Below are 26,971 nucleotides of genomic sequence, written 5' to 3'. Positions count from 1 at the left end.
CCGCTAACTGAAGTAAGCAAAGGAAACGCAGCACCTAATTGACCCATTCCTTCTATGTGCGAAGGCAGATTGAATTTTACTTATGTATGGTTTGCCTATTATAACACACATTATAATGCGGTAAATGCGCGACTAACAAGTAAAAAACACTATAAATAAACTTTTGTTTTGAATTAAGTTATTTAGAAAATAAAATTCCAAACCTTATTTCAAAACAGCAAGACTACATTTTTTAGAGAATATTATTGTTATATTTAAATGTTTTTTAACAGTTTCAGCGATAATGAAACATTTTTTATGTTGTCTATCGTATCCCTGTAATAATTGTTGAACTCGTGGTCAACGTATTATTAATTGAGACCTGTGAATATAAACAAGCGTAACCTTATACTATTGCGTTATTCTCACACGGACTCCCCTTTGTTTATCGCCAGCCTCAGATTTATGAATGAGCTGCGCGAAAATACTACGTCACGCACACGCAGCAGAAAGTGGACTATTTTAAGCATTCATAAACAATCTCCTCCGCGACACGTACAATACGATCATTGTTTATTGATTCTTTTCTATAAAACACCGTTCGAAAATATTGAATGTAACACGATATTAAAGGGATCTTTTCACGCTTTGGTAAATTGACAAAATTGAAAAAAGTTGTTTCAGATTCGCAAATTTTCGTTTTAGTTATGATATTTGTGAGGAAACAGTAATACTGAACATTTACCATGGTCTTATATAGCCATTATATGCATCTTTTGACGATTTTAAAACCTAAAAATTATAAAGCGTTGCAACGCGAAACGATTGAATAATTTGGAGAGTTCTGTTTTTGTCGTTAAATTTTGTGAAACTACGAAGATTGCTTATATAACGTATAAAATACGTCAAGTATGTATACTCGGCGGAATAGCTCAGTAGGCTAGAGCGTTTTTACTTCAGGATTCTGGCAGAACTCCAGGGGTCACAAGTTCGAAACCTGGTCCGGGCAGTGTTTTTTTCCTTTATTTAATTTTATTCTTGATTTTTTACTGGAGCTTTAACGATCCAATGTTTACATTTATCGATATAAAGCTATTAATTAATAAGTTGAAAAATGCCAAAATCTGTGAAAAGGCCCCTTTAATATAATGTTTCCATTTGTGAATACACATAATTGGAGAACTCAAACCTCTTGCATAAATTATACAACTCTTTCTTGCGCGGATACGCAAGCGGGTATTGGGTTAATCATACCTAGGCCGTATCGACCTGAATTTCACATCAAGCACTTTAGACGGTCGCTAAAGCGACCATCTAAAAACACACACGCACAAGTTTTGTTGGTGGCCACAATACAGGACAGGTAAGGTTGCCTTCTGGTACTCCTATTTACCCTCACTACACAAGACTACACCATAATTTAATATATTTCAGTACATTTTAATTAGCTGGAATTTGCAGCTATATTAAATATGGGTCCCAACTTGTATATGCATGCCAGGTCCACACATAATGCAGCATCAGGCGCGGATGCAAGTATAATACGGATGCATAAACTTCGAAATTCACATACGTATTCGAGAGGCTTCCGGTTACCGCAGTGGCAGGTACGCTCTTCTCACCAATTCGAAAGATGTTTGTTGGTCATCATACCGGGGTTATCACCGGATGCTCCAGTCCCCCCCCCCCCCCACTGCAAAATACCACATCAAAATTGAATATATTGAAAAACTATAATTCCAAATTCGCTCCTACTTTCGTTAGTCATATGAGACACTTTGGTAGGAATGCTGGGACATACTCTTGGTCTACACATAATTTAGCTTTATGCGCCGATAAACTTAGAAATGCACTCCTATTAAATAGAAGCGCTCCTGCTGCCAAGCAATACGGACGAATATTTAAAAAAAAAATTAAGCATACGAGAGCTAATTTTCGAACTACATTTAATTATTGCGACATCCCTCGAACAAAAACACTTGAAATTCACTAGGTGCACTAGTATTTGTCTGTGGTGGATTCTTGCACAAGCTTTGCGTTTGCTGTGATCTGCAAAGCGACAATGATAGTATGATCTGCTGTACCACGCATAGGTCTATACCTTGATATGACCAAGTTAGGCTCGATTGGTCATTGTCGGCTCGGGTACTACTTACATGTACCACGGGTACAATTAAGTATACTTACATGTACCCCGGTTACGGTAAATATACTTAAACGTACCCGGTCGATATTAGACTGTACTCGAGTTGTATTCCCGCCCAAAATCCGATGTCGTAAAACGCGCTACTGATTACCGTAAAACAGTATTGTTTGCATTAAGCAAGCTTCTCTTTAAAAATAACTGCATCAACATGCTTTTTGAGAGTCCATTTAACAGGAAATTTACATAAATATGAGCATAATTAATTTATATAAAAAAGCCGACAAGGACCAATTTAGCGTAAAAATTCCCGGGTACGTTTTAGTATATTTACCGTACCCGAGGTACACGTAAGTATACTTAAGTGTATCCGGGGAGCATGCAAGTAGTACCCGAGCCGACAATGACCAATCGAGCCCAAGGCTCGGTACATTCGATTCCATCCACCAACTAATGAAGTCCATCTGATTCATTTGGAAGATCTCATACCCTGAATAAATTTGATCAAAGATCTATAAATACACATTTATAGATCATTGATATGAGTGCGTTCAATAATTATTGCTTAATATCACTTGTCTAATCACCAGGCAGGTAGCCTCAAAAACATGTTTATGGAGTTATTATGTCTGATGTAAATTATTCACATGTCCTAAACCCAATGAATGCTAATGCAATTAAGTTGTTTTAAAATCGCACTACCGGTATATATGAATGAGTACCAGAATATGTTCAAGAAAGTAAACTTCAAAATTTTAGTTGTTCGCGTAGCGAACAGCTAATGTTGTTACTGAAAATTTCAAGTCAGTTCGCGTTATCCACGGAAAGCCTACTACCCGCCACACCTGCCGTATCCGCGCGAAAAAGAGTTGTATAATTTATGCAAGAGGTTTGAATTCTCCAACTATATTCATTTACAAATGGAAACATTATGTGAATATCGTGTTAAATGGAATATTTTTTAACGGAGCTTGCATAGAAAAGAATCAATAAACATTGTTTGTATTATACGTGTCGCGGAAGAAATTATTTATGAATGATTAAAATAGTCCACTATCTGCTGCGTCTTAATGACGCTGTATAGGTTATTCATAATATGAGGCTATTAATAGATTCGGGAAAATCGCTGCGTCTTAATGACGTAGTACAGGTCATTCATAATCTGAGGCATTAATAGATTCGGGAAAACAACGCAATAGTATAAGGTTACGCTTGTTTATATTCTCTATAAAACGTTGAATAAGAGTTAAACAATAATTCAGGGATACGATAGACAACAACAAAAATGCTTCATAATCGCTAAAACCGAATTAAAAAAAAAGATTAAATATAACAAGAATTTTCTGTTTCGTAACCGCGTTCATGCTGCTACAGCGGGGTTAAATATGATATTTCTGGGAAATGTTCTTTTATTCTCAACAGATCGCAGCGATCTTTTGTATTTACGGGTGTTAACGCAATAGTAGAAGGTTAAGCTTGTTTATATTCACAGGTCTCAATTTTTAAAACGTTGGACACGAGTTCACCAATTACTACAGGTATACTATAGACAACCTCAAAAATGCTTTATAAAAGCTAAAACCGAATATTAAAAGACAACTAAATATAACAAGAAATATCTTTTAAAAGGGTAGTCGGCGTAAATGCTGAGTTTGAAATTTTCGTTTCTAAATAAATAAATTGAAAACAAAAGTTAAACCAATGTGTGTGTGTGTGTGTGTGTGTGTGTGTGTGTGTGTGTGTGTGTGTGTGTGTGTGTGTGTGTGTGTGTGTGTGTGTGTGTGTGTGTGTGTGTGTGTGTGTGTGTGTGTGTGTGTGTGTGTGTGTGTGTGTGTGTGTGTGTGTGTGTGTGTGTGTGTGTGTGTGTGTGTGTGTGTGTGTGTGTGTGTGCGTGTGTGCGTGCGTGCGTGCGTGCGTGCGTGCGTGCGTGCGCGCGTGCGTGCGTGCGTGCGTGCGTGTGTGTGTGTGTTTTTTCCCTTGTAAGTCAGATATTCACCGCATGAAATGTGTGTAATTATAGTCAAACCAAACATTAGTGTTAGTAGATACAAATTATACTTCGGGAGTTCACATCATATGTGTCTTCATGTGGCTTATTATGAGTTTATTTCTACACCATCGAAATATATCGTATGCTAATATTTAACATGCAGTTTTCTTTCGAAACATTCAAATCACACATTCATAGCCACGCCATGCGAAAATGGGTCTTATGGCGTTTCGGCCTGCGTAGCTCAAGCCCAGCCTGTGCATTTGCGAAGTCTGGTCGGAGGCGAGGCTGTCCGCTATGAAACCACATAGTGTTTTATGGTCTCATTATGTATCTCCTGACCAGACTGAGAGATGCGCAGACTGTGTGGGCTAAAGCTATGATGGGCGCATATGGCATAAGACCCATTTTCGGATGCGCGGGTCTTTTTAAATCTCATTGCGAGTTGTAAATGGAACATTTTAGTACAATTCATTTTGATATAAAATTGAATTCACAAAAGCAAATATAGCAAACTGGCAAATAATGGTAGCATATTCAGGCGTTCAGGAACGATTTCCAGACTTGCTGACAGAGTACGCAAACATTTGTGGTTAGATAATCAAACGATTTTCCCTCGACATGACATTATACTATTTTGGTAGTGTTTTTTAAATTTTAAATTCTGATTTCTGTACATGTGGCCGTCCTTTATCTGCACAGGCTTTGCCCGATACCTAGATGATAACTGAACATTGCTCAGTGCTTTTCCTGGTACTAGATGCCAACACGATCTTATTCGAAATCGGACGATGTTTTTACCGCAAAAACCTTCGTTCGATTTTCCCTTTCCCACTCAGAAGCAAATTAAAAATGCCTATGTGCAAACAGCATAAAATCAGAACAGCTTGCGAGTTACTCGCAGTCTGTTCAAGTTGTATGACGTTTGCTGCTCATCGGTATCTTATGGTTGGAGAAGAAGCCTTTAAATTTGAATTTAGTAAAAAGGTCTTAAATTTAATTTAACTTTCTATGGGACTACACATACATCAAAATACGTTCTTAAGTGGTAAAGGGTTAAATATGTACCACCACTTCGTCTGATGAGTTGTTCTAATGGCGTATTGCACCTTTCTGAGATGTGATCAGGTGATATGGTAAGGTGTGAAACTTGATTGTTTAGACCTTTGGTTGTCGGGATATTGAATCGGATGGATGTGTAGTTCACCTGATTAGGTAAATATGAAGTTGTGTAACGCATGCTGTATCGGTGTGTGCTTTGCAATTGAGACGAAGCTTTTGAGAAAGATACGTTTTTTTACCGTGTTTTAGTTAATTGAAAGTAATACAAAATGGAGATGTAAAACTCGTTGAAACAAATTAGTTTTAGGTGAATAATTTACCGCTCGAAGGATTCAAAAAAACATGATGATATTAATGAAAAGCAGCATAACCTAAAAACAAATTTATATGTGTTTTATATTCCCCATGAAAAATATAGGTATTAAACAATTCACAAGTGCGCCTAAATGTGTGTGTGTACTTTAACGGAACGTTTTGAACTTTCAACACTGTCAATTAGCGTAAATGGAAAGTTTTCGCGCTGCAATTAATTTGGAATAAATATAGCACATTTTCAGTTGAAACTTTTTAAAACTTAAATCAAAAGTTTTGGACAAAAAATATCGGGGACAAATTTTTGTATGTATCCAATATACGTCGTGGGTGGTATCTCTAACATATTTTTGTTCAACAGCTGATACACCATGGCCAACCGCTGAAGGTCACATATACCCGTCTGAATTGTGGAACGTCATCTCTGTCTTGCTGTTAATAAAAAGATAAGTGATATCATTGTTAAAGGTCAAAGATGACGTTAGACAGCTTTGCTTAAAGAGATAATTGTGATGTGCGATTGTTGTTGACCTCATTTGGTAAGCATACTTGCTGTTGGTATGCAGACAGACTACACTGTCCATTCGACTTGATTTATAGAGCTAGGTCGTTTAAACATTGTTGGCGCTCAAAGTCGGCCAAGGCTCCTCAGGTTACAGCGAGGGACACACTTTTTTGCCCGCAAGCGTAAACACACTGACGTGGGTCGATGGTGCGAAAGCGAGTCCGAGTCAGCGTAAACAGTGTTAAAACGCCTAAGCTCTGAAAATCAAGTTTAATCGATAGCAGGTTCGTTCTGTTTACCAACAGCAGTACTGTTTACCAAAGGCAGAAAGTAAGGTCTTGCATAATCTTATCTCTTTTTTCAGTGCTGCAGTATAACGTAAACCCTGACATGTTGTTGCATAAGGACGTATTCTAATTTACCTATATATGCTAATACGTGTTTACGTTATTTATCTGCAACTTATTTGGAAAAAATATAGCACATGGCCGTTTGGAATACTTTACAATTTAATCAATATATTTGGACAAAAAAATATTGGCGACGTATTCTTTGTCTGGATCAAATATATGTCGTGGTGGTATCTCTAACATAGGTTTGTTCAACAGCTGTTCGTGCATTGGGATAAGGGTAGGAACTCTACATGGGCTCCGAGACATCATGACCAACCGCTGAAGGTCACCTATACCAGACTAAAGTATGGACCGTCATCTCTGCCATTGTTGTGAATAAAAAGATAAGTGATATCATTTTTAAAGGTCAAAGATGACGTTAGACGGGTATGCTTAAAGTGATAATTGTGATGTGCGATTGCTGACTTTTTTTGGTAAGCATTATTGCTGTTGGTATGCAGACAGACTTCACTGTCCATTCGACTTGATTTATAGAGCTAGGATGTTGTAACATCGTTGAAGCTCAAACTCGGGCAAGGGATCTCAGTTTACAGCGAGGGACACACTTTTTGCCCGCAAGCGTAAACACACTGACGTGGGTCGATGGTGCGAAAGCGAGTCCGAGTCAGCGTAAACAGTGTTAAAACGCCTTAGCTCTGAAAATCAAGTCTAATCGATAGCGTTTTGTTTTCCAACAGCAGTACTGTTTACCAAAGGCAGTAAGCAAGGTTTTGCATCATCTTATCTCTTTTTTCAGTGCTGCAGTATTACGTAAACTCTGACCTTTTGTTACAAATGGACGTATTCTAATTTACCTATATTTGCTAATACGTGTTTATGTTATTTATCTGCTACTAATTTGGAAAAAATATAGCAAATGGTAATTTGGGACACTTTACAATTTTATCAATATATTTGGACAAAAAAATATTGGCGACGTATTCTTTGTCTGGATCCAATATATGTCGTGTTGGTATCTCTAACATATGTTTGTTCAACAGCTGTCCGTGCATTGGGATAAGGGCAGTACCTCTACATGGGTTCTGATACACCCTGGTCAACCGCTGAAGGTCACCTATACCAGACTAAAGTATGGACCGTCATCTCTGCCATTGTTGTGAATACAAAGATAAGTGATATCATTTTTAAAGGTCAAAGATGACGTTAGACGGATATGCTTAAAGTGATAATTGTGATGTGCGATTGTTGTTGATTTCCTTTCGTAAGTATTACTGCTGTTGGTATGCAGGCAGACAACACTGTCCATTCGATTTGATTTATGCTGATTTTGTTACATTTATATGCGGTGTAAATACATTGATCTGCTTTTTATAGGCCCGTTTTTTTAAAAACGGGACGTATAATAGTTTCACCCTTGGCGGGCGGCGGGCGGCAGTGTCCGCTCTCTAATTCAAATAGTTTTCATCCGATCTTCACCAAACTTGGTCAGAAGTTGTGTCTAGACAATATCTAGGTCAAGTTCGAATATGGATCATGCCGGGTCAAAAACCAGGTCACTGGGTCACTTAGTGCATTTCAGAGATTTAGCATGGTGCCCGCTCTCTATCTGAAGTAGTTTTCAGCCGATCTTCACCAAACTTGGCCAGAAGTTGTATCTAGACAATATCGAGGTCAAGTTCGAATATGGGTCATGCTGGGTAAAAAAATAGGTCACGGGGTCACTTAGTGCATTTCAAGCATTTAGCATGGTGTCCGCTCTCTAATTGAAGTAGTTTTCATCCGATCTTCACCAACTTTGGTCAGAATTTGTGTCTAGATGATATATAGGTCAAGTTAAAGCTGTCCAAACCTTCAAACGGGCGTATCTTGTGACAGTTTGGCACTCTTGTTAATGTGTGTATTCGGCGGGGGTAAGATCTGGAAAGGGAGAAAACATAGGTAATTGTTAATTTTCAATTTAGAAGCGTTTAATTTATTTTTAGGTCAGTTTCCAGTTCGTGTCAGATGGGACACTAACACGATCCGGTTCCACTGATGAAGAAGTATTGCGCAACGTTTACGGATGCCATGAAGATTTACTCAATTTAGACGTTCCGTGGAGGCTGAAAATTGTTGCATATTAAAGAAATTGGAGAAACTGAATAATATTTTTTATATTTATGTGTAAAAAAAGTAAAATACGTACACACACATGCCTCATTTGTCCATGTGTAATTACTTTTTATAAGAAAATACATTTTGTAAGATTAACAAGGAAAATATTGATGATTTGCAAGATGATGATGATGGTGATGGTGGTTGTGGAAATGGTGATAGTGCTGGTGATTGTGGCTATTGTGGTGGTGGTGGTGATGGTTGTGATGATGGTGTTGGCGATGGTGCTGATGGCGGTGATGATGGTGGTGAATATTTTGGTGGTGGCGATGCTGTTGTTGATGGTGTTTGTGGTGGTGGTGGTGGTGATGATGGTTAAGGTTATAGTTGGGATGGTGGTGGTTACGGTGGTGGTAATGGTGGTGGTTATGATTGTGGTGTTGGTGATGGTGTTGATGGTGGTTATGGTGATGTTGGTGATGATGGTGGTGCTGGTGAAGGCTATAGTTATGTTGTCATAATGGTGATGGTTATGATGGTGTTTGTGATGACGGTGGTGGTGTTGGTAGTGATTGTGATGGAGGTGATGCTGTTTGTGATAAAGGTGCTAGCGGTGGTGATTGTCATGGTGGTGGTGGTGGTGGTGGTGATGGTGGTGATAATGGGGAAGATGGTGATGGTGGTGGTGATGATGATGGTGTTGGTGATGGTAGAGATGGTTAAAGGGATTGTGGTCGTGATAATGATGGTAATGGTGGTGATGGTGTTGAAGGGGGCGAAGGTGGTGGTGATGGTGGTGATGGAAGTGGTGAGAAGTGATAGTGGTAGTGATGGTGGTAATGTTGGTGTTGGTGGAGGTGCTTGTGATAGTGGTGGTGGTGGTAGAAATTGTAATGTTGGTGATGATGGAGGTAATTTGTTGTTGCTGATTGTTGGTGTGGCTCTGGTGGTGGTGGTGATTGTGATGGAATAGGTGGTGGAGATGGTGGTGTTGATGAAGATAAAGGTGGTGATGGTGGTGATTATGATGGTGGTGGTGGTGATGGTGGTGGTGGAAATGGTAATGGTGGTGATGATGTAGGTAATTTGTTATGTTGTTGCTGGTTGTTGGTGTAGCTCTGGTGGTGGTGGTGATGGTGATTGTGGTGGAATTGGTGGTGGTGATGGTGGGTTGATTGAGATATAGGTGGTGATGGTGGTGGTGATGGTGGTGGTGGTGATGGAAGTTTTTGGGGTGATGGTAGTTGTGATGGTGGTGATGGATGATTGGAATGGTGGTGGTGATGGTGGTGTTGTGGGCGTTGACGAAGATGATGGTGATGGAAATGATGGTTGTTATGGTGGTGTTGGTGGTTGTTGTAATTGTTATGGTGGTGTTGACGGTGATGGTGATGGAAATGGTTGTGATGGCGGTGTTGGTGGGGATGGTGGTGGGGATGGTTATGAAAGTGATGGTAGTGATGGTGGTGATAGTGGTGGTGATGATGGTGATAGTGGTGGTGATGGTGGTGGTGATAGTGAGTTTGTTGATGGTTGTGATGATGGTTATGGTGATGGTGGTATTGGTGATGGTGGTATTGATGGAGATGGTCCTTGTGATGGTGGTGGTGATGATGGTGAATATGATGGTGGTGGTGATGATGGTTGTGATTGTAGTGTCAATGATGGTGGTGATGGTGATATTGGTGTTGATGGTGGTGGTCGTGATGGCGATTAATTGGTGACGGTGGAAGTGATTGTGATGTTGATAATTTGGTGACGGTTGTGATGATTGTGATGCTGATGATAGTGGTGTTACTTATATTGATGTTGATGATGGTCATCGTGGTAGTGATGTTTGCGGTAATGGTGGTGGTGATGGTCGTGGTGATGATGGTGATTATTGCAGTCGTTTTGATGGTAGTGGTGGTGGTGGTTGTTTTGGTGGTTGTTGTAATGATGGTGGTGGTGATGGTGACGGTTTTGGTGGTGGTGATGGTATTGGTGACGTAGATGGTGGTTATGGTGGTGGTGACAATTGTGGCCGTTTTGATGGGAGCGGTGGTGGTGATAGTGGCCATGATGGTGGCTGTGGAGGTGGGGATGCTGATGTTGGTGATGTTTGGGTGGTGGTGATGATGTTGGGGAAGGTGATAGAAGTCGTGGTGGTGGTGATGGTGGTGTTGATGGTGGTGATGATGGTGTTGTGGAGATGGTGGTGGTGATAGTGTTGGAGGTGATGGTGTTGGTGGTATTTGTGATGTTTGTGGTGATATGGGTTATGTTGGTTGTGGTATTGGTGGTGATGGTCCTTGTGATGGTGGTGGTGATGATGGTTATGATGATGGTGGTGGAATTGGTGGTGGGGATGGTAGTCGTGATGATGGTGGTGATGGTTGTGTTGGTCGTGGTGGAGTTTGTTTGGTGACGGTTGTGATGATTGTGGTGCTTATGTCGGTGGTGTACGTTGTACTAATGTTATCAGGTTACTTTCTGGTCGCCAAACTGCAATATGCCGTCCAATCGGTTCCGAGAATGCTTATGAGGGCGGATTTATCTGGCGACTATAATTTTTGATTGACGGTCATTAAAGTCAGCATTTACAGGAGATTGTTTAACAAATAATAACAGTTTTACCATTTACGTATTATAAAACGGTAATTAACACAGTACATTAAAGATAATGTCGGGCATCATCCTCACACCTTTTAACTGAAGTTACTTATGAACAGTTAAAAGCAAATGGTGAGCAATTGAATCCTTATGGCGAGTAAGTTTTGAAAACAACAACCTTTAAAGAATCTACGTACAACCTTTAAAGAATCTACGTGGTAGCAATTTAATGTCAGTACATGTATATTTCGATTTTCTATAGCCATGTGTTGTTATTTGCTGATTCAAGTCCCTTCGTACGCATCTAAATAATTCCGTGTTTTTATAAGAGTGCGACATAGTTACTATCGTCTGTCAAGTTCCGCGTGCGTGTTGCAAGTTGCAACAGACCCAGGTGCTATAATTAAATATAGACGTGCAATTCAGTATGTAGTATTTTATGATGAAAAATGTAAATCGGAATAAATGCACACGATGAAAAAGTATTGACCCATTTAAACTATAGAAAAAATGTGTTGATTTACAACTTAAACATTGCAGTAGATTGTACGTTCATAAACATATTTGTAATGGGTGGGAGAGTAGAGGAGCTACACGTTAATGTCAGTACATGAAAATCTATAAACAATGAAATGGAAATACATTTAATGAAGCATTTAATTTCAGGCAAAACATATTAAAAAAAAATAATGCAGTTTGATTGAGAATTTAATTCAATGGTCGTTGATATCAATACCTTTATTATTATAAGTTATCCTTGTTTTTGCCGTTCTTTTCTATAAATAAAAACCAACTTGACAGCTGTATACAATTTGTGGGGTATCACATTATCTTAACCAATTAAAGTAAACATTTAGTTTGCCCCTGATGTAAATTACCGTTACTCTTTGTCCACCGTTATAGTGTATGTATTAAATTAATTTAACTATTGTAAATACATTGTAACTTTTTCTTACAAACCTAATATGTAAAATACAAACATTCAGGTTACACATGCGCAATTAATTTCCTTCTATATAACATATAAAATAGTTGATGTTCGATATCAATTTTTACCATGACCAAGCGTTTCAACACTATATCATCATACATCATTGGAAAGATAAATGCATAATCTTTTGAAAAAAATGCATGCCATCAAATTCTATGTATTGTAACTCAAAATATTTACCTGAGAATAGGCACACCAGTTTTGACACATGTGGAAGCGACCATTTTTACTCAAATAGTATGACCTACTTTCAAAGCCGGGAACCATCAACAGAAAAAGTAGAGCACAAAATGGCTCTTTTTCTTATTGCTTACAAATATACCTTCAAATTAATACCAAAGCGTACCATTTGCATTCTATTTTACAAATCCTAGGCAGCATTCACTGAACAATGTGTGCTATATATCAAATTGACTGCATGTAACCCTGTAAACAGGAGTTCCGGTTTGGGGTTATGCGACCTTCAGTCTATTACGTTAAAGCGTCTTGTGTGTCGCATAACATAAAATATGCGAAAAACGTTCTATAAAAAGAGATCCCAATCAGCATTTCATCATTTACCCGGTATCTATATCTTACACTTTTCTATACATTTTGTTTTGTGAAATATCAAACACGACAACTGACAAAAACATGATTCATTCACGGCACGCAGTAGTTCTTTCAAGAGCTTTCCGTTTTTGTACTGTATGATTTTTAGGTGTGAATCCCAAATGATATAAAGGAAATAAATTTGCCAGTTTACATTAAGGATGCTGTTATGATAATTTAGTTCGCACCTTGTTAAACTTTGTCGGAGTAATGTTTTTAATGTTACTATATATGAAATATGTGTGAGTGTGTTGCTAGATATAAACCACGTGTATAGGCAAAATGTTTACAAACTATACTTATAGGTTTTAGATGAGAGGTTCGCTTTAGGAATATGTATCTTAAATTATAAAAAAATCAGTAGTGTGCTATGCGTGACATATACTTAGTGTCCTAATTTCATGCCATTCAATTTATGCTCACTTAAATAGTATAGACTGTTCATAAAATTAATTCACACATACGTATAGACTGTCTTAACATATTGCAGTTCTTAACTTCTTGTATACATGTCTTGCTGTTTGTTATAGCTTAGTTGTGAGATACTACATGCTTCTCTTTGTTGATGTAACAGTTGTTCTTTTGCATAGCATCGCGATATTTTTCATCTATGCCGCATTGTATTCCGCTGGTGTTTACCCAAAAGTCAAATTTTATTACAAAGGCCATTTTAAATGGTTTCTAAAATGTGTTTTCCATTGTTGAGTAAATTGATTTATTTAGCAAAACAATTACAGTAATATTTCACTCTTTGCTATACATATCGGAGCACTTATTTTAAATACCACACTAAATGAAATAAAGCGTTTAATATTTTTTATATTATTAAAGCTTACATTGATGGCATGTTGTATATATACTTGTCAAACAGAAGTCGACACATCAATAGATGTAAATGTTATTATTGTATTGTTAAAATCCTGATGTATACAAGAGGTTAATTGCTTTTGTACATAAATGTACTGCTTTCATGTTGTTTCCCTGAAATGAAAGTAATCAAAAGATGAGCATACATTAAAAGCAATAATGCTTACAATAAAATGTAATGGTACAGCTTTTATTTCTCTGTTATGAAAGTAATGTAAAATTGTATATACAAATTAGGTAATAATGCTTTAGTATACTAGATTGCTTAAACTTAATTGAATTGTTATTAGTTTTTCTGTTATGAAAATGGTGTAAAATTGTATATACTTATTAATAATGCTTAAGCAAAATATATTACTTAAACTTAAGAATACACATATAAACGGTTCAAAATTACAATGAATATACACAAATTTTTAAAACAAATTTTGAAAGCCGACGATACCAAATATTAATGTCTTATATTTAGTGCAATTTATCTTGCACTGTTTCTACACTAAAAATGTTATATACCACACTTTTTTTGCCATTGTTTATATTTTGTTCTGTTTATTTATGTATGTTTGCCATGCTGTGTGTTAAGCATATGAAGGTTTTACGAACTTTAGCACATGTTTATTGCTACATCGTTGGTGTTCATAGTTTTCTTGTACTAGTGGTTTTATTGTGTAGTATTAACAATTATGAATAATTTAAATATTATCTCATATAATTGCAGAGGCTTAAATGACCACCCGAAAAGATCCGATGTTTTTAATTTTTTGAAAGAAACGAATGCACATATATTTTGTTTACAAGATTTGCACTTCACATCAGACATGGGAAACATTTAAATTCAGTGTGGAATGCAGGAGCCTTTTTCATTTTTTCGAAATCTAACTCGCGAGGGGTTAGGATTCTATTTTCAAAAGGATTAGATGTGAAGGTCAACCAATTTTTTTCAGATGAGAATGGTAACTATCTAATCTTCAAACTTTATTTACATGGGAAACAGTTTACTCTTATTAATGTGTATGGACCAAATAATGATAGCCCCGCTTTTTATCAAAACAGATTTTCTCTTATTAAAAATATTGGGAACGAATCATTTATATGGTGTGGTGATTTTAATTTAGTGTTAAATACAAATCTTGATTATTGTAATTACAAATCAAATAATAATAATGTCAAAGCAAGAAACACGTTGATAAACTTTATCACGGATAAAAAATTACATGATCCGTTTAGAGAAATACATGGGGAACGCAAGCAATTCTCCTGGCGTAGAGCGAATCCTTTGCAACAGGCAAGGCTTGATTTTTTTTGGTTACACATGATTTCTTACCCCATATCAGAGATTGTAAAATTGAAATTAGTTATCGTTCTGACCATTCAGTTATCAATTTAGCCTTGGACTTTGAAAAAATTCCACATGGTAAAGGGCTTTGAAAATTTAACAACTCTCTTCTTTTAAACAAAGACTATCTTTCTTACATAAATGATAAAATAGAACAAATTATAATACAATATGCTTTACCAGTGTATAATTTCGAAAATATTTCATCAGTCTGAAATTCTAATATTCAATTTCAAATTAACGATCAGCTATTCTTAGAAACACTCTTGATGGAAATCAGAAGCTCTACAATTTCATATTCATCTCATAAAAAGAAATTCCAAATTAATAGAGAACATGAGTTAAGTAAACAAATTGAAGTTATCGAGAAGAATTTGAATCAGGATAATGAAATGTTATTAATAAATCTCCAAAATGAACTACAATTAATAAGAGAAGAAAAAATTAAAGGAAATGTAATTCGTTCCAGAGCTGATTGGATAGAAAATGGAGAAAACCCAACACATTTTTTTTGCAATTTAGAAAAGTATAATTATACTAACAAAACAATACCATTCTTAGAAACGCCTGATGGCAATATTATATATGAACAATCAAAAATTCTAAAAGAAGCAGAATTATTTTATAAGAACTTATACACTGATGCAACAGAAATAAAAGATATTGACATTGAAAGCTTTTTAGAGAATGCTTATACTAATACGTTAAGTCCTGAACAATCTTTATCTTTGGAAGGTCTTCTATTATTTCCAGAGGTTTCTAACACATTAAAAAATATGAAAAATGACAAAAGTCCCGGTTCTGATGGATTCACGTCTAATTTTTTCAAAGTTTTTTGGGGGAAAACTGGGTCATTTTGTAGTAAGAGCCTTGAACTTTTCGTTTACGAAAGGAGAACTGTCTATTACACAAAAGCAAGGAATTATCACGTGTATTCCGAAAGAAAACAGACCAAAACAGTTTTTTAAAAATTGGAGACCAATCACTTTGTTAAATATTGTTTATAAATTAGCCTCTGGTACTATTGCTGCAAGTTTTAGATCAGACAGTTTTGGATCATCTGATAAACAAAGATCAAACAGGGTTTGTTAAGGGTAGATTTATAGGAAAAAACATTCGTCTCGTATATGATATTATGATTTTTACTGAAAAACATAATATACCTGGCCTATTAATGACTTTGAAAAAGCATTTGATTCTCTATCTTTTGATTTTTATTTAAAACGCAAACTTTTTTTAAAGTTTTGTCCCAGTTTCATTAAATGGATATCACTTTTTTATCATAATACTTCTACTGCTGTGCAGTTGAATGGTTTTCTTTCCGAATTCTTTAACATAGGTCGTGGCTGTAGACAGGGGGATCCCATAAGTCCATACTTATTTATTTTATGTGCTGACATTTTATCAATTAAAATAAGAAATACCAGGAATATTAAAGGTATTTGTATCAATGGCATAGAATATAAAATTTCACAATTTGCAGATGATACAACACTTCTGCTAGATGGAAGTGAGGACACAGTTAATAAAACCTTTGATATCTTTTATCACTTCTCTCAATTTTCAGGTTTAAAAAATTAATTTCGAAAAAAACCAATGTTATTTGGATAGGTTCCTTAAAATATAGTACCCGTTCGATAAAAACAAAATGGAAGTTGGATAGGGGAAACAATAATTTTAAACTACTTGGCATACAGTTTCATATTGACTTGGAAAAAATGGTGTCGTTATATTTTAATGATAAAATACAAAGCATTGCAAATTACATCAAATTATGGAATAGAAGAGCGCTAACGCCAATTGGTAGAATAACAGTTGACAAATCTCTTTTATTACCGCTGCTAATAAATTTATTTTCTACATTACCAACCACAAATCAACAAATATTAAATAAATAAATAGCATGTTTTACGAATTTGTTTGGCAAGGTCAGCCAAGAAAAAAAAGTAAAGTACTTATTAAAGATTATGACAATGGGGGTTTAAAAATGGTAAATGTCTTTTCGTATGTTAAAAAGTTAAAAATTCTATGGTAAAACAGACTTATTACATGTTATAGTAGTACATGCTATGGATTTGCACTTAAATATATACTTGTATTAGAAAAAATAGTTAACTTAAAATTATATTAAGTTATGTGTAAGACACATGTTTAATCCTTTTTGGAAAGACAAAGACAAAGAGTTTATTTCGTAAATAAAGGCCACCGGCCCAAAATACAGCATATATTAGTAACAACATATTATATTTTTGAGTTGTGATTACATCAAGTTTGAACACCAATTTTGTTCTACATCTTTCTTTTTTATTATTTCAGATATAAAAAAGGCTATGCTTTTTAATTTACTTTCATCAGAAATTTGCATAAGATTGCAAACATTTAGGAAATTTTGTTCACCATTGTACCATGAAAAGATAAACATTTGCCTTTCTTGGTCGAATCTGGGACATTTAAAAAATACATGAAACTCATCTTCAATACATACATTATTAAAATAGACGAAACAATATGTACATATTCGGTGTTCTCTTGAAATTCCAAAATGCCGACCAGTTTCAATTGCTAATTTATGGCTTGAACAACGGAATCTAGCAACTGACTTTCGAACATAAAATGGTATGTCGATAAACAAATATTTTTCTGGGTTTAGCATAGATTTGAATTGTTTGTAAGTATCACATCTTGATGAATTTCCTATAGTTTCAATCCAGTTCTGTGAATTACAATCAATCAATCTTTGTTTAAATGACATTAAGAATAATTCCACGTTTCCTATCTCTTGACTAATCCAAACATAACCTAATCCATATCGGTACAAAATATTTTTTACAGATGTCACCCAATTAGTTCTTCCGATTTCGTCATGTCGCTTTAACATAATATAACAATTTCTAGGATATCGATCATGTGTCATACTAATCAATTTACACCAATATTTAACGCATTTTACATGATGTTCTATACACAGAGGTAATCTACCACATTCTCTTAGTACAATGCTATCATTTACAGATTTATTTACACCAAGAAAATATTTACAATACTCGATTTGTACTTTTTCGAGAATGTCTGAGAATTCTATTCCATAAATCTCAGAGCCATATGTAAGTATAGGTTTTACCATTGAATCAAACAATTTAAAATATTCAGTGTATGAAAAATATCCAAAGTTTTTTTGGTATGATTTAATAGCAAAAATAGATTTTCTGGTTTGGGCTGCAAGTTTTTCTTTCGCTTTTCTCCATGATAATTTAGGTGTAAAAAGAAGACCCATGTATTTATATACAGATGTGACATTTACGGGATTATTTTTAAAGACCCAATGTTCGTATGATCTTAGCGGACCTCCGTTTCTAAAAACAATGATTTCCGTCTTTTGTTGGTTAATTGTCATACCAGTATTTTCACAAAATTCCGATATAGAGTTTAATTGTGATTGTAACTCGATCGCAGTATCAGCGCAGCTTGCAACGTCATCGGCAAAAAGAATGCAAATTATATCGGAAATGTCTTCGGTGATAAAAATACCCCTATGACCTTTAGATTTTAGAAAGGTAGACAACTCGTTCATGTATAAATTAAAAATTATTGTACTGGCTACGTCCCCTTGCCTAGTACCGATGTTACAATTGAAGTTTTGTGTGACATTTTTATCATTTATCCGTACACATCCGCGTAGATTTGAATACATGGATTTTAATACTTGAAAAAGCTTCCCTCTAACACCATTTTTACACATAGTTGTAAATAGTTTATGAATAATCAAACTATCAAATGCTTTTTGAAAATCGACGTAAAGCACATAAAACCTACCACCAGGTTTGCACGTATATTTTTTAACCATGCTTTGAAGAGTAAATAAATTATCAATGGTTGAATATCCCTTGCGAAAACCGGCTTGTGATTCCGCTATTTTATTGTTTAAATCTGCCCATTTGCATAGTCTGTTGTATACGATATTGGAGAATATTTTATACATTACATTAATTAAAGATATACCTCTATAATTAGAGGGGTCATCTGTAGCGCCTGACTTATATACCGGCACAATTATACTATCCCGCCAAGTATTTGGAAAAAATCATGTATTGAGAATCTTATTAAATAAATCGCGAAATAAAGGTGATATCAGATGCATCGTACTTTTATAAAATTCCGCCCAAGGCCATCGGTCCCTTGCGATTTTCCATCTTTGAGTTTTGATATACTTTTTATTATTTCTTCGTTAGTGATTTCTGTGTTTAAAATTTGATCTTGATCCTCTTCAGTTTCGTTAACCTGTAGGTTTATATCATTTAGACTTGGTTGATTGTTTTTACAAAGAAGGCTTTTAAAATAATCGTACCATGCTAATGGAGCTATATTACAAGAAACTTTGTTGTTCGTCTTATTACTACCTTTTATTATTTTCCAGAACAACTGTGGTTTAGTACGCGATAAAATCAATTCGTTCCGTTTCGTCGTTTGATACGCTTGTTTTTTGGCAGAGCACATATTTTTAAACCCTCTACGGAGTGATATATAGTATTGAAAGTCCGATATATCATTGCTTAACCGGAATCTTCTTAGTGCTGCGTACTTCGTTTGTTAAGCCGCGTTACATTCTCTATCCCATCACGGTTGATTTGCTGAACTGGCCTTTTCATTAAGATATTTTGTTTTATAATTAACCTTCATATCGGATGCAGCGTATTTGAATAAATTTAATATTTTATCGATCGATTCGTCAATATCCGTGCACGCGATTGATTCCAATATTTGCGAATGTTGAATGTTAAAACTGTTTTCAAATACTCTCAGGAAATCTTGCTTGTGCGCGTCTTTCCATTTATACTTTTCTATTTTTGGATAGTCTTCCATACCGTTATTTAAGAAATATTGATTGACGAAGTTAGCACGAATCATTTTCTTTTTGCCTAAAACTATTTTAGAGCTAATAGGCATATGATCAGACTCGTCCCTCATCTCCACGCAAAAATAAGTAATATGAGAAAATAGCTCAGTGGATACAACATGGTAATCAACAACACTAGCGCCATTATATGTAAGACATGTAAAGTTTCCTAAAAAATCATCGTTGCTACGCCCATTTAAAATATGCAAACCTTGCGTACAACATAGTTCAACGAGTGTTTTCCCAAAATTGTTATATCGTTCAGAGTCTTTATTATTACGTGTGCGATCAAAAGGATCCGTGTTATAATCAACCTCTATGTTACAAATGTTATCCACATTATCATCGGGTATATAATCTAATAAATTTTTTGTGCGTGCGTTTAAATCTCCTGCTAGGTATATACATGCATCAGCATAAAGTACTCTTAAAGAAGAAATATTAGAGTCAATAATAGTGATACCATTAATCTCATTCATTCTTTCATAAATTGGTGAACCTTCTGGTGATACATAGGCTATATATAATATGATATCTTTTAAAGAGCTATAAATAGAACTTTTGATATACAGAACAATACAATCCTGATAGTTATGACATATTTGTGAAATAAAGCCATCTTTTAACAGCTCGTTTTTTACATACACGGCTATTCCACCACTATTACGATATGCATTAGTTACTTTAACTCTCACAAAGTAAAAACATGTATAATTTGCTAATAAATCACAAAATTCATTGTTTTTCTCATCCCATGTCTCTAATAGACCTATGATGTCAAATGAAAATAAATAATTTACAAAGTCACAGTTATGTACAAGTTTCCTAAGACCACACACATTCCATGTTATAATGGTTATGTTTTCTGTTGGGCCTTGACCTCGATCTTATTCCACCCCGCCTGTTGAAAGACGTATTAGAATCTTTTTGCAGATTTTATCGACTATTTTCCAATAGACAATATCACGAAATTTCAAGAACTTCAATTATACTTTAACCATAAGTTTTCCATTGGACACGGACATTTTTATGTTCCTAGTTGGTATAATAAAGGAATACGATTTGTTTAAGATATCATGAATTACAATGGAACATTTTTAACTAGAACGGAATTTGAACAAAAACTAGGTGCTAGTGTGAACTTCCTACAATTTGAAGGAATACTACAAGCGATTAAAAATACTTAGGATTACTTAAACTTGATAAAATCTCAACAATGAATAATGATTATTGTTTCCCAATCATCCCGGGATATATTAAGCCTACATTATTGCACAACAAAAATAACTCACTTATATATAACATATTAATACACAACAATGAAATTCCACCAGGCCAAGTAAAATGGAACAGCCTTTTCAGTATTGAAAGCTCAGAATGGAGAAGCCTTTATGCATGGGTATTTAAAACCACAAAAGATTCATACAACCAATGGTTCCAAGTGAGACTGACTCACAACATACTAGCCACAAATAATTTGTTAAAAAAATAAAAATAAGTAACTCAGACAAATGTACTTTCTGTAAAACAGAAACAGAGACTCTCGTCCATTTATTTTGGAGTTGTAATGTCATACAAATGTTTTTACATCACATCACATCTGCTATTAAAAACATTGATAACAATTTTAGTTTTGATTGTAAAACATTTATACTGGGATCAGTTGGAAACCAATCTGAAAAGTATAACGTTTTATGTCTCGAAATAAAACGCTTTATTTATAACTGTAGACGTAGAATGGTAACCCCTACAATTCATGGTCTCCGAAGTAGCTGCAAAGTAGCCTCTGCAGTTATACAAAACACGCATTTAGCCAATAGTTATAAAAGTTCGTGGGAATTGGTCGAATTTCTTTGTAATACTTATTTACCTTCATAATTATTAGTATTTTTGTGTTGTATTTTTATAGAACTGGCTTTCATTATTGTAACATGACTGATTGTACTTTAATTCAATTTATTACTATTCCAGCGATGTTTGTATTTAACTGTACAATGCGTATTGGCGAATAAATAAATAAATGGAAAAAAACAACAACAAAAAACGTATTATAATAATTATGTTGTAATTCATTCTTTGTAACACTCACTGACTTTTCTTAAGCGCCAAGATATACGTTGACTTTTTCATCTTTGAAATCATAAATGGAGTTTGTGTGAATACTGTATACAATTATGAGAGATTGTTAATCAATTGCATTTTCCTCTTTGATGTTTTTTTTTAAATCTCACCATTGTAGACAATTAAAGGTAAACTACAAGGGTGTTTGCAGTTTTCGTGGCCGGTCGATTGGCCTACGTTAAAAAGTCGAACTTAATTTCCTGTGGCTGTTAATAATATTAAATACATTCAAAGGGCGAACAACTGAAGTGCATTCAGTGCATTGATATTAGTTGTGAGCGTTAGCTAACGCTCACAACTTATGTTACAGAGCAAGTTTTGCAAGTCAGTATGCGTTTAGCTACGCTAGAAACGATAACAACTGCCTGTTGCACTACCCACAGTAAAATTATGCTGGCGAAGAATGCTTGGAGCGTCTGCTCTACTACGCTAGGAACGATAACCACCGCATCTCTCTGTTTATCGTTCACCACTGGTACACTGCAATGTGTGTATATGACCAATAGTGTTTAACAGCTTGTTAGACGACATTGACAAGTCTAGTGTTTATCACTGAAATCTGTACATATTGGCTGCGTTCAGGGAAAACGGGGCTAAATGCATGTCAAATAATATTAGCCTGTGCACACTGATTAGCCTGTGCAATGCGCACAAGCTTATCAAGGGCGACACTTTCTGATTTTATGGTGTTTTTCGTTTAGAGTCTCTGGTACAGGCATGACAATTAATGCATATGCATTAAAGGGATCTTTTCACTCTTTGGTAAATTGACAAAATTGAAAAAAGTTGTTTCAGATTCGCAAATTTTCGTTTTAGTTATGATATAAGTGAGGAAACAGTAATACTGAACATTTACCATGCTCTAATATAGCCATTATATGCAACTTTTGACGATTGTAAAACCTAAAAATTATAAAGCGTTGCAACGCGAAACGATTGAATAATTTGGAGAGTTCTGTTTTTGTCGTTAAATTGTGTGCAACTACGAAGATTGCTTATATAAGGTATAAAATACGTCAAGTACGTGTACTCGGCGGAATAGCTCAGTAGGCTAAAGCGTTTTTACTTCAGGATTCTGGCAGGGCTCCAGGGGTCACTGGTTCGAAACCTGCTCCGGGCAATGTTCTTTTCCTTTTTTTAATTTTATTCTTGATTTTTTACTGGAGCTTATACGATCCAATGTTTACATTTATCAATATAAAGCATTTAATGAATAAGTTAAAAAAATGCCAAAATCTGTGAAAAGGCCCCTTTAAGCCCTGTTTTTCCAAAATGAAGCTTAAAGGGGCCTTTTCACAGATTTTGGCATTTTTTAACTTATTCATTAAATGCTTTATATTGATAAATGTAAACATTGGATCATAAAAGCTCCAGTAAAAAATCAAGAATTTTTTTTTTAAGTTAAAGAACATTGCCCGGAGCAGGTTTCGAACCAGTGACCCCAATCGTGATACATCGGCTATCTCGGACTCCTCCGTGATACATCGGCTATCTCGGACTCCTCCGTAAGATAGGCCTCGTGGCTAACGGTCGCCATATTGCCTTGTATAACTACTTTACTACCCAAAAGGTTGTCAGTCTATTGTTATGAGGCTGTATACGATGCGCGTTGAACTAGCGCCAAACTTTTTACCAAAACTTTGATATTAAGAGCACTATTAACGTTCATTTGTGTTGCATTTTGACCTATTACCCAAGTGATTTACTTTTCCATTATTATTTAATCACCCTATCATCCAATTTTTAAGATGAAATTACGGTGTTTACAAAACCAACCAAACCGAAAGTGAAACTGGATGCATTACGTTTCGCGATGTAAACATTAAATATTTGGTCAGTTTGAGGAAGCGAATCGATAATAGACGTTGGAATATGTATGCAATACAGACTATATTGCCGATTGTAGTACTGGCTAAAAATACCCTTTATGACAGGTTATGTATAGAACGTTAATCAAATAGTGACCATAAATCACTACAAATGTCTGGGTTGTTCATTAACCCATTTATGCCCAGTGGACTCTCCCATCCTTCTAAATTGGATCAATTTATTTCCAAAAGTAGGGGTGTCTGGTATATTTATTTCTATATTTAGAATATTTCTTACAGAAATTTCTTTAAGCAAACAGCGCAGACCCAGATGAGACGCCGCATTATGCGGCGTCTCATCTGGGTCTACGCTGTTTGCAATGTTTCTGATCTAATTGCCTGTATCTAGTTGTAATTACCATGATATTGATAAAATTAAAACGTTTTTTTCATAAATTAACATTACATGTTTTATTTTTATCATTTCGGGAATATATAATTGTATCATTATCATCATTAAATATTCTGAAAATGATCTAAATTATCATGATTACTTTAAAGTAGAATTTTTAAATTTTACTCATTATTTTTAATGAATTTGCACATTTGCTTGATTCAAAATAAAATGTATTAATAAGGGTTTCAGTTGTTAGTTTTAAAGGGATCTTTTCACGCTTTGGTAAATTGACAAAATTGAAAAAAGTTGTGTCAGATTCGCAAATTTTCGTTTTAGTTATGATATTTGTGAGGAAACAGTAATACTAAACATTTACCATTCTCTAATATAGCCATTATATGCATCTTTTGACGATTATAAAACCTAAAAATTATAAAGCGTTGCAACGCGAAACGATTGAATAATTTGGAGAGTTCTGTTTTTGTCGTTAAATTGTGTATTACTACGAAGATTGCTTATATAAGGTATAAAATGCGTCACGTATGTGTATTCCGCGGATTAGCTCAGTAGGCTAGAGCGTTTTTACTTCAGGACTCTGGCAGGACTCCAGGGGTAACTGGTTCGAAACCTGCTCCGGGCAATGTTCTTTTCCTTTTTTAAATTTTATTCTTGATTTTTTACTGGAGCTTTTACGATCTAATGTTTACATTTATCAATATAAAGCATTTAATAAAAAAATATTAATATAAAGCATAAGTTAAAAAATGCCAAAATCTGTGAAAAGGCCCCTTTAACCCATTTTTAGTTCGATTAAATTTAAAGTACTAACTACGTACATGTATGTGAAATGCTGTTGAGTTCGTTTCCTGGGCCTAGAACCAGTACTTGGGTGTCTCTTGGAGATTTCTTAAGAATGCTCCCACACTGGGGATCAAACCAGTGACCTCCAGATCATTAGGTGGACACCACATCCATTACACATCAGCGACCTTTAATTAGTAAATTACTTTAGTATTGCAGCGTTATATAATGTAATGTTGCTACATATTTTTGGAAAATGATTAATGTGCAGTACTAAATAAATCTAAATGCAAACAATTTTAATTGTGTATATTGTGTGATTATTAGTTACAAATTCCCTTTTTACAGGTATACTGGATTATGAAAGACTGATAAACATAAAATTGACAACTCATCTCCCCAACGATACTTTGTGTGGCTCATTCTCGGAACAAACCCATAGTCAGTGAGAAAACTACAGTGTAAAAAGACCACTTGATTGTGACAATTATGGCTGACCAAGCAAATGTTATCATTTAAAATAAAGAAAACTTCCAGTTCAATATACATTTTATACCAATTATGACATTGGCCAACACAGAAAATAATTATAAGGTTGATTTTCCAAAAATTGACTGTTACAATTGGATACTGTTTTAAGCTTCACTCTACTTTGTCTGAAAATAAAAGTCCTAAATGATGTAATAGAAACATACATATTTAATTTTTAGTTTAACAAGGATATATATATACATACATATATTATAATATCTTTTTATCGATGGTCAATCAATTTAAGTTTAACTCATATATACATACACATTTTATACATGTGTATGCTTTGATTTTTTTCTATTGAAGCCAAATTAATATCCCATTAGATAGATAGATAATATCACAGCAGTATTCCTATTTTGTCTGCAAGTACTGCAGAAATCATGGATTATTATTTTACTGAGTCAGCCTTAATCTTTATATTGTAATTGTTAAAACAGATTAAGATGTGCATTATACAATTGAGGATGCATCAAGATTAAAAAATGGTACATGTATAAATTAATAAAGAATCAATAACAATCAGAAACTGTGCTTTTTTTTCAGTATTGTGTGAAAGGATTTGAAGTAATGATGTGTTTTTGAAATATGATTTATGTGAATTTGAATAAATATATAAAATTTAGTGATTTTCTCAGACAAAAACTGTTAATTACATACTAAAGTATTCAGAATGTATTATTGTAATATTCATTGGAATTTTTTAGTACAAAAAGCACTTTTCCCTGGCATTTGTATTTATAGTAATTGCATATTTTATAATTCTGACAGCATTTATAAACTGTGTTCATGCAAGCATGAACACGGTTTCATTTTTGAGTATTTAAACAAAAGGGCCATGATGGCCCTGTATCACTCCACTGCTGAAAAAAGGCTGAAACAAATTTCTCCGCATGTGCAAATACTTAAATATAGGCCCTATTTAAGCACATGTACACTTTTGTGACCTTCTGGGCTGGGTCAAATTTAACCCCAGGGGCATAATTTGAGAAAACTTTGTAGAGGACTACGATATCTCACTTCATACAAAATGTGGTAGCCCTAGGTCCTAGAGTTAAGGACAAGAATATTTTTAAAGTTTTCACAAAATAAGCAAGATATAAGCGTATATAATTTTCAATTTTGTGACCCGCAGGTCAGGATCAAATTTGACCCAAAGGGCATAATTGGAACAAACTTGGTAGAGGACTATACGATGTTATTGCATACCAAATTTGGTAGCCATAGTCCGAATGGTTTTCGACAAGAAGATTTTTAAAGATTTCACAAAATAGGCGCTTTATAAGCGTTTATTCAGTTTTGTGACCTCCTGGTGCAGGGTCAAAGTTGACCCCAGAGGCATTATTTGAACAAATTTGGTAGAGGTTTATTAGATGTCACTACATAACAAAATTGATAGCCCTAGGCCCAATGGGTATGGACAACAAGATTTTTAAAGTTTTCACAAAATAGGTCCCATATAAGCGTATGTTCAGTTTTGTGACCACGGGCAGGGTCAAATTTGACTCAAGGGGCATAATTTGAACAAACTTGGTAGAGAACTATTACATGTCGTTTATTCAGTTTTGTGACCTCCTGGTGCAGGGTCAAAGTTGACCCCA

At 34.9% G+C, this 26,971-nt stretch overlaps 1 protein-coding gene and 2 long non-coding RNA genes across 4 annotated transcripts in view; all 3 read left to right on the top strand.

The window, feature by feature from the left end:
* Positions 1-5,286: 5,286 nt before the first annotated feature.
* On the top strand, positions 5,287-8,529 carry LOC127858665 (uncharacterized). The gene is made up of 4 exons (XR_008039014.1): positions 5,287-5,327; positions 6,600-6,688; positions 7,385-7,473; positions 8,327-8,529. It is a non-coding gene; the product is annotated as an uncharacterized LOC127858665 (long non-coding RNA).
* A 3,944-nt stretch (positions 8,530-12,473) lies between these two features.
* The window catches only part of LOC127858999 (catenin alpha-2-like), a 64,070-nt gene continuing 49,572 nt past the window's right edge, over positions 12,474-26,971 (top strand). The window contains exon 1 of the mRNA XM_052396385.1: positions 12,474-12,585. Coding sequence (XP_052252345.1) covers positions 12,531-12,585 — 55 coding nt within the window. The 5' untranslated portion in view covers positions 12,474-12,530. The remainder of the gene's footprint in view (positions 12,586-26,971) is intronic.
* Positions 23,401-25,995, top strand: LOC127859005 (uncharacterized). Of its 2 annotated transcripts, none has more exons than XR_008039229.1 (2): positions 23,401-23,645; positions 25,185-25,995. It is a non-coding gene; the product is annotated as an uncharacterized LOC127859005 (long non-coding RNA). The 2 variants fall into 2 exon arrangements; XR_008039230.1 differs by lacking the exon at positions 23,401-23,645 and adding an exon at positions 23,648-23,764.

The sequence above is a fragment of the Dreissena polymorpha genome, chromosome 14, assembly GCF_020536995.1.
Source record: "Dreissena polymorpha isolate Duluth1 chromosome 14, UMN_Dpol_1.0, whole genome shotgun sequence".
Taxonomy (NCBI): domain Eukaryota; kingdom Metazoa; phylum Mollusca; class Bivalvia; order Myida; family Dreissenidae; genus Dreissena; species Dreissena polymorpha.
This window is presented reverse-complemented; position numbering and strand designations above follow the sequence as displayed.